The 8,648-nt window shown below is 39.0% G+C and overlaps 1 protein-coding gene across 2 annotated transcripts in view; it reads right to left on the bottom strand.

The window, feature by feature from the left end:
* Nucleotides 1–420: 420 nt before the first annotated feature.
* SLCO5A1 (solute carrier organic anion transporter family member 5A1) overlaps nucleotides 421–8,648 on the bottom strand; it is a 137,616-nt gene continuing 129,388 nt past the window's right edge. For both annotated transcript variants that reach the window (XM_026015379.2, XM_072734558.1), the window contains one exon: nucleotides 421–6,662. In XM_026015379.2, the coding sequence (XP_025871164.2) occupies nucleotides 6,205–6,662 (458 nt within the window). In that variant the 3' untranslated portion in view covers nucleotides 421–6,204. The remainder of the gene's footprint in view (nucleotides 6,663–8,648) is intronic.

The raw sequence follows: 8,648 nt of genomic DNA, 5'->3' as shown, positions 1-8,648 counted from the left end.
CACACACAGATGAAGAGAAGGTAGACTGGGGAAGAGGGTACTATTTGCCCTTTGTAGAAACGGCTCCCACAACGAATGCACAAAGCCATGGAGGAAACTAAGCATTTCTCCAGCACAGATGTGTGCACACACCACCCGCCCTCCCCTGCCCCAGTAACTACTCCTGTATCTTGGGCCACTGTGACCCTTTAGTTTAGCTGTGCAGGAGGGGTGGCTGAGTGAGGAATGGAAATCAATTGCCCTGCTTTACACCTATGGAGTGCTCAAGGCAAGGTTCTAAAAATAACCACTTTGTGCTCTAGTCCATGAGTCATGCTGTTATTTCCGTAGCTCTTTGCCTCCCTCCGCCTCTCACCCAAAAGTTTTGGATGCCTTAGAAAACTCTGCTATCCATCAGAAGAGATCTCAGAGACAAACTAATTTCAATCCAACACACTTTATTCTTTTTTTTTTTCTTAATTTTCAATGATCAAGTATTCAAGATGTTGTAAACCAAGGTTTATTAGTACATTGGCGATAGATTTCATCAAACACAAGGAAATTAGACATCTTTTAAATTACCCTAAGAGTTTTCCAAATAAATATTCATTGTAAAAATCACAAAATCAAACTCCTTTATGCAACAACTCAAAACGGCCTTTCATTACCGACACACTTTCACACAAAACACACACACCGAACACACACTCCACCAGGATCCTAATGCCAGTTTGACACAGTATTACATCTCCTTTAACTAAAGAGTTAGAGGCTGACCTGCCTATTTCGTGCTTCTAAATTAACATTTGGGGTTTGGGGCAGAGGTATGTATTTCAAGAAAAATGCCCACTATAAAGTCTTATCAATTATTCTAATTTTTCATTTCTAGATACAAAATTTAAACACCTTTTGTTCATCCCTTTGGTTTAATACGTCCCTGCAATTACTTTAGTTTTGGATATTTTCTCCTCTGATTTTAATATGTAATAGAATACCAGAAAAAGACAACACCTCCCAAACCCCAATTATTAAAAACACCTTATAAGGGTGTCAGGTTTTTGGAGAAGAAATAAGAAAAGATTATGTGAAATATCCCTCCCCCTTGAAATTATTTTTAGCATCTGATTATTCTTGCTAAAAGAAATATCAAAAACGCTGAGCTTTCCATAGAAAAGGTATGCCCCCATAGGGTCTTCATCTTTGCAGCGGAAAGTTCATGGATTAACTGGTCACAAGAGTAACGAGTGCTTGTTTTCTGGGAAGTTCTCTAGATCTCCAAAAGCAAAGCACATGCAGTCCTTTATCAGTGAAACACTGTAAATTCAGTGGCGCATTTTTGTGGTGACATGCATCATCAAATACTTTTAGCACCGAGGCATTTTTTTGTTTTATGTTGCACAAGCAAATACCCAAGGAGGGTTTTCATCATATCTGACCCTTCTTAGGGCTGAGTAAAAATGAAGTGTTTAAAATAACCTGTTCAAACATACACAGATCTGATTCCAATGTAGCAAGAAGTCTGCAACAGACACAGCCAGCAGCATCCGGGAAGATGAGGAAAAGAGAGAAAACAAAAAAGATAAAGTGCACAGGCTACAACCTTCGCCTGCCAGCCATGGCATGCTCTTCCATATCAGGAAAGAAGAGCTACAATTAACGTGTAGAGGCTACCTAGTGGTCTGTAGAACAGAATTAGCAAACCTGTAGTCTAGGCAATTCTGGGATCATACAGTGTTTTGGTATCTATCTGCTACTAGATACTCTAGAATACTCCATATGCACCTATTTAGCGATGGTTATACTCATGTTTCTGTGCCATTTAAGATGTTTGAAGTCCACACACATTAAAAGTATAATTGGTTACCCCCTGGACTTGGGCTTTCCTACTGCTCCTGGGCACACTGGAGAATTTCCACAAATGCTTCAGGTCCATTCAAATACTACACAGCTGCTCTTTGGTTGATGCAAAACAGTCCCCAAAAAGAAACTTTCTGGCTCCCAAGTCCACCAAAGAATGCAAACAGGAATTGCAGACGGAGGAAGAATTTTCCTGGTAGTTGGTGAAAATGCAAGACTGCCACTACTTCCTCCTCCTCTGATGGCTGCACTTCCAAGCGCAGGCTCCCAGTTTGTGACCGCAGCTACTGACGGTAACAATCCAGCCAGTTGTTTGGTGTGGAGCATGTAACATTTTGTATATGTTCATTTAACATGTAACACTTTGTATATGTTCATTTCAAACTTTTATTAGGAAACTTTAAACCCATAGTCACTAAAAATTAATGGAAATGTTAACATTCTGAAAGAGGCAGAAAAGAAAAAAGAAAGAACACACTTAAAATCCCCAAAGCTCAGATTCAATAAATCTGAACCACATTTCCTCATGATTCATTTCAGAAATTCTGAGACTCAATGCTAACATCAAAATTGATTTGTTCTATATTAAATATGAACTATAAATAAATACTTGAGGTATGTTATGATAATTTTGAATATAACACTTAGCTAAATAAATGTAAATTTACCTTGAAAATCTAAACATTAAATTTTGATGCTTCCTACAGATTTTTTTCTATTCTACACAAAGGAATAATAACTTCTCTACTCTTCAGGAACAGTAACACATCAACAAATGTAATGCTATACCTTACTAAATTATAATCACACTTGTCTTTGTTAACCTAAACCATTATAGGCATTTATATAGAGTAAGAAACGAGTGATGGAGATAGAAACCTGAACCCTGATTTGGCCACTCTGCACAATCCTAAACAAATCTCTTTACCTCTGTGAGCCTCAGTTTTCATGATCTCTTAAAAAAAAAAAAACAATAAAAATAGTTATCTTGCAGGTTATTAACAGTATTGAAATAAATGATGTATATTAAGTACTTGACAAAATTCTGAATCAACACTCCACAAGAGCTAATTTATTTCTTCTCTGCTCCTCTTTATTCCCCCCCACCTCAGTTCTGAATGACTTCTGAATGTTTTCAAGAATTAAATCTCCCTGCAAAGGATAAGGATCTCATACTAATGAAGGTAACAAAAAATGTGCTCCAACCACTCACCTCTCCCTGGGGAGTTTCTAAATTAATAGGCTAGACTTGTGGATATTATATTTGCATATTAAAGCCAAATAATACATTAATCTACAGAGCTGATAAAAAAAAAACAAGGTGACCTTTTTCCAAAACAATTAGAAGCCTAAGTTCATAGAAAGTGGGAATTAAACTTGTAATAGGGGCTGTGAAAATAAAGTAACAAACACAGAAGAACCTCATATCTACAGTTAAATGGTGCCATTTGTCAAATAGTTACTTTAGTTGACTATGTAATATTACAAGGATGCTAAGAGGACCTGAAGCATTTTGGGGACAATTCTTAATTGGTACATATTCTAAAACCTCAGTCTTCTGTGATTTTTACTACTTATTCTACATTAACCAACAACACATTAATGATACACCTGCTATTTATAAGTATCACATACTTGAGGAAGTACAATATTAATATTGTGGTGTACAATTCAGGCCAATTTCTTGGAATTCTGGCCAGTCAACCTAAAGAATCTCATAGAGCAGGAGAGGGTAATTGGTTAAAATACTGCCTGATAGAGAACTGGTCAATGGTTGCTGAACTGGATGGATGAGTGTTCAAGGTAGACAAAGGGGACTGTCTAATTATACTGAAAGAGTCAGTCACTTCCTACCCTGGAATTCTGAGAGCAGCTCCTTTTCAAAATATACTACCCAAGAAGAGAGAGATTCTAAGAGTGTTGGAACATACAATCTTAGCTTTAAAAAAAAAAAAAAAGTGCTAATCCCATCCAAATTCTTTCAATGCAGTTCCTTAGCAATGAGGAAAGAATTAAGAAAATATCACCTCTCCCCAACCTGTATACCTTTAGCTCCAACACAAAAGGAAACTTTCTAAAGGGTCTAAAGGATCAAAGATCTCCCACAGAGAGTAAAAGGGAACCCTAAGGCACCAGAGTAGACACTAAGTTAATCAGCAATATTCTCTGAAGACCTTCAAAATATACCACGTGGAGCCAGGCGGAACAGACACCCGGATAATTAAAGGCAACAGCTTACTTATGACTCAGACAAATGAGAATGGTCAAAGGGAAGCCCTTGTCACCTGAGACCACTGGCTCCACCCTTTACAGACATCATTCAGTCTAACAGTGCTAACATTCTCCACAAACTGCATGCACCCAAAAGGGCCATCTGACAATACCGTTCTTCAGTAGAGAGGAAGGCGACCTGGTACCCACGAGCGATCATACAGCTCCACCAGTACCTCCAAGGAGGAAGGGCAAAGAGCCTGAATCATGGGACAGTTCTGTCAATCCCTGCCCCCCGTTGAAGACTGGAAGTCAGCCAAGGAAATAATTTCCCAGATTAGCCCCTACACAAGCATAGGTTCCTTGGCAGAAACCATTCACAATTATATTGGCATTTGGACCCTAAGGTCCCTCTTAAGTGTGGGTTGCCAAGATTCTTCTTCTGAGCAGCCAGATCCCATGAGTTAACCTATCAGGCCACAGAGCTGTCGGGAAGCATCTACCTTAAGAACCATGTAGAGGGACACCTGGGTGGCTCAGCAGTTGAGCGTCTGCCTTCGGCCCAGAGCGTGATCCTGGGGCCCAGGATCGAGTCCCACATCAGGCTCCCTGCATGGAGCCTGCTTCTCCCTCTGCCTGTGTCTCTGCCTCTCTCTCTCTCTCTCTCTCTCTCTCTCTCTCTGTGTCTCATGAATAAATAAATAAAATCTAAAAAAAAAAAAAAAAAAAGAATGAAAGAACCATGTAGAAAGCACTCTGTGTGGTACCTAAGTCAACGTGATGTGCTGGGAGGAACTGACAAGGATTATGGATCATGAACCAAAAGTGCCTTTAGGAACAGAAAAATCCTCTTTCAGAATCGCTGTGGGAAGGCTAACAGATGTGAAATCATTCTAACTCCGATAAAGTAGAATTCAGTACAACAGACAAGTTGATTTTAAATAATTTTCAATCATGACTTAGGATCATACTCTCATAGCTCACAGACCTCCCTCCTCCTGTATGCAAAGTGATTTTCATATCACAGGTATAGCTTTCCTGATTTAATTACTCAACTTCGGGGGGCAGCCACAGCAATTTTCTGTACGTAAAAAAGAAAACAATACAGATCTGCTAGGGTTTCCAGGAATATAACTTAAAATGATCAGATGGGACTCAATCTTACCTCTGTGGAATTTCTTTTTCCAGCTATTGAGTGTCAAGGTTACAACTCTCAACTACCCTTGTGTGGGCCCATAGAGCTAAAAGAATTTCTGCAGCATTTTTTCTTTGGATGAGAAAGCCATCAAGTTTCTCTCCTTATGAGGCATCTCAAATTAAGTTCTAGTCATATTATTTAGCACACTGGTTTTAAAGCCCCTGGCAAAAGAATACTGGAGTTTATCTTCAAACTATCAGATTTACAAGTCAGCAGACTCCTTACCTTATGATGGGGCTGACAGACTAAAAGAGAATGTGTCTTATGAAATAAAGTAGCTGTTCCTTTTATCACACTATCCATGATTCCTTTGAAGCATTTAAAAAATTCTACCTGATTTATGACTCTGCTATGGCTTAAAATGCTATTAACAGTACTTCAGGGAAAGTTTCTTGTCCTCTTTTCAAAACGTATCTGCTTAGTCTCTTGAAAGAAAAAGTAACATGCTGCACTTACATTTTTCCCAATCAAAATTGCATAGTTGAGGCAAATTCATTTGTGCTTTGTAACAGAACTCACAGTAGGTGTTCATATCTAAAAACTTGGATTTGTAAATGCAAAGTCATGGTCAAGCTCACCTCTGTTTGGAGTGTATGCTAATGACATGTACCACCATTACACTTCCTGTGATTTTGTTAACCAGGCACCTCTCAGCTTTATACCACACTGGAGCATGAGCATTAAATTAACATAGCGGAAATGGTAACAAATATATCTCAACTCCTCTTTCTTGGAGAGAAGTGGGGGAGAGGGGGTGAAGGCTCCCAGTCTTGTTGAGGTATCCAGCCCTCAATCGATGGTGGCTGTGTATACTGAGTTTTGTTGGTTTGAGGATTTTGTCTTTAGAGGTTAAAAAAAGAAAGAAAGAAAGAAAAGAAGGCACGGGTGTTTCTTAAGTTGCCATATTCAACTCAACCAACAAAACTAAAGTCTTCCATTTTCAAGCTTCAAGAGGGAGGCTACATGGCAGTAGGGCTTTCTTCCAGCCCCGGATCTGGGGAGGAGCTTATTGCTTCGGGGAAGGGCCCCGGATAGGTCTGTGCTGTGTATTGGATCCCTTTCTGCAGACCAGTCTCTTCATGGAAATCCCCCTGGCTGCTGAAAGCTGGACAAGATCTAGTCCGGGCATACTTATCGGCGTTGTCAGTGTGGCCCACCATCTCGCTCACAGTGCTCAGAGGGAATTCTCTCCACCTCTGCCTCTGCAGCTCGTCCTCCTTGTATTTAATGGAGTACCAGGCCAGAAAAATAAAAATAAAGCCAACAAATTTGAGGCCAGCCGCCAAACCAAAATAGACAAAACGAAATGATGTCACGTTGTACTCCCAGCAAGAGCCTTGCACTCCACATTCCTGTTGCCAGAGCATGCAGGTGGTGTCAATAACTGCTCCAAAGTAAATTGGAGTAGGAATGTATGCTAGAGTTGCAGAGAAAAAGGAAAAGAAAAATATTTAGCTTCTCTTAAAAGAGAAAACAGATTTGTAAATTAGCAAGGTGCTTATTGGCTCTAAAACCAGTTGAGGGCAGTGGTTTTCTTGTGTTACTTGACTCTTTTAAGTATGTCACATCTTATCATAATATATTTATTATAAAAATGCTAAGTTATAAATACTTTAAATCTTCCAATTTGCAACCCAGTCAGAATACATTATTGATTTTTAAGATTATAAAAATGTCTATTGCTAAAAATTCAATTAGGCAATCCTTTTAAACTTAAAAAATCAGATTTTGTCATGGAATACTCAAGAGGCTCTACTAACACCCTTCATGAACCACTAAAATTCAGTACACTTAGATCCGATGGGTTGGGTTCTAGTCCTTGGGTGCAGGAAGAATATAGGGAGAAAACTGCCCCCCTATAAGTCTGAAACCACATCAAATGGCAAACTGCATAAAGACATTCGGCACATAGAAATAATTAAGGCATAAAATTCATCTTTGAAGCTTGTGAAACATCTGTGATAAGCAGTAGCTTCATTGTTTGGGCTATGAGATAGACATTTCTTTACTCCCATAAGAAAGAAAGTCTAAAAAGAAAAAAAAAAAAAAAGAAAGAAAGTCTACCCAAGTAGACTTCCTTCACCGTATGTTACTCCCTTTACTGAAATGTTTCCCCATCCCCAAATTGTTCACCTTGTAATTATCTACCCCTCCTTTAAATTCCTCACTCACTCAGGTGCCACTAATATTCCAACTGCATTTTGAAATCTCCATTGTATCAACTATCACATAGCGCTGAAAGTGTTTACAGGTTTGTCACCCATAGTTCCTTGATGGCAGAGACCATGCCTTTTATTCCTTCCATCCCAAGGACCCATCAGGACAGCCCGTGGATCCTCAATAAGAGTTTATAAAAGGAAGTGATGGGAAGGAATGGGGGAGAAAAGGAGAAGGAAAAGAGAGAAGAGAGGAAGAAAGGGACGATAGTGGGCTAAGAGCCCAGGTGATGTATTTTTAAAAATGTTGTATTCATTTAAAATGAGGTATGTTCGCTACAATTAAAATTTAACATTACTAAAAAACTCTATTTGCTTTGGAATTTTAGGAAATGGAAATTGGCTTGTGGGCCCAACTATAGTTTTTCATAATCAACAGAACTTAAGTCAACTTTGAATTAATTAAGAGATGCCTGAAATGTACTCCTTCCACTTATTCCTGACACTGCAACATCCCTCTGTTGACTTACCTTTACCTCCAATTCCATATGAAATCACCCCAACTCCATGGCATCAAAGATAGGCAGAGCCACGACCCTTTTGTGAAACAAATTTCCTTCCTTGAAAACAACTTTTTAGTTTTCAACAGGAAGTATAAAGAAGCTTCTTAACTAAATCAAAGCATATCAGAATTTCCTTTAACCAGCTGGCTTTCAAAAAATGGGACCTTCATTTTTTATGTATATTTCTTTATTGGAGTTCAATTTGCCAACATATAGTATAACATCTAGTGCTCATCCAGTCAAGTGCCCCCATCAGTGCCCATCACCCAGTCACCCCATCCCCCTGCCCACCTCCCCTTCCACTATCCCTTGTTCGTTTCCCAGAGTTAGGAGTCTCTCATGTTTTGTCACCATCTCTGGTTTTTCCCACTCATTTTCTCTCCTTTCCCCTATAATTTCTTTCACTATTTTTTATATTCCCCATATGAGTGAAACCATATAATGATTGTCCTTCTCCGATTGACTTACTTCACTCAGCATAATACCCTCCAGTTCCATCCACGTCAAAGCAAATGGTGGGTATTCGTCATTTCTAATAGCTGAGTAATATTCCATTGTGTATATATACCACATCTTCTTTATCCATTCATCTTTCGATGGACACTGATGAAAGCATCAAGAAACTTCGCACTTTGAGTCAACTGTTTTTAATAGGTGGGTGTCTTTCTTAACTATTTATATTTA

The sequence above is a fragment of the Vulpes vulpes genome, chromosome 13 (assembly GCF_048418805.1).
Source record: "Vulpes vulpes isolate BD-2025 chromosome 13, VulVul3, whole genome shotgun sequence".
NCBI lineage: Eukaryota > Metazoa > Chordata > Mammalia > Carnivora > Canidae > Vulpes > Vulpes vulpes.
The sequence above is the reverse complement of the archived record's forward strand: the minus strand, read 5'-3'. Positions and strand labels throughout refer to the sequence as shown.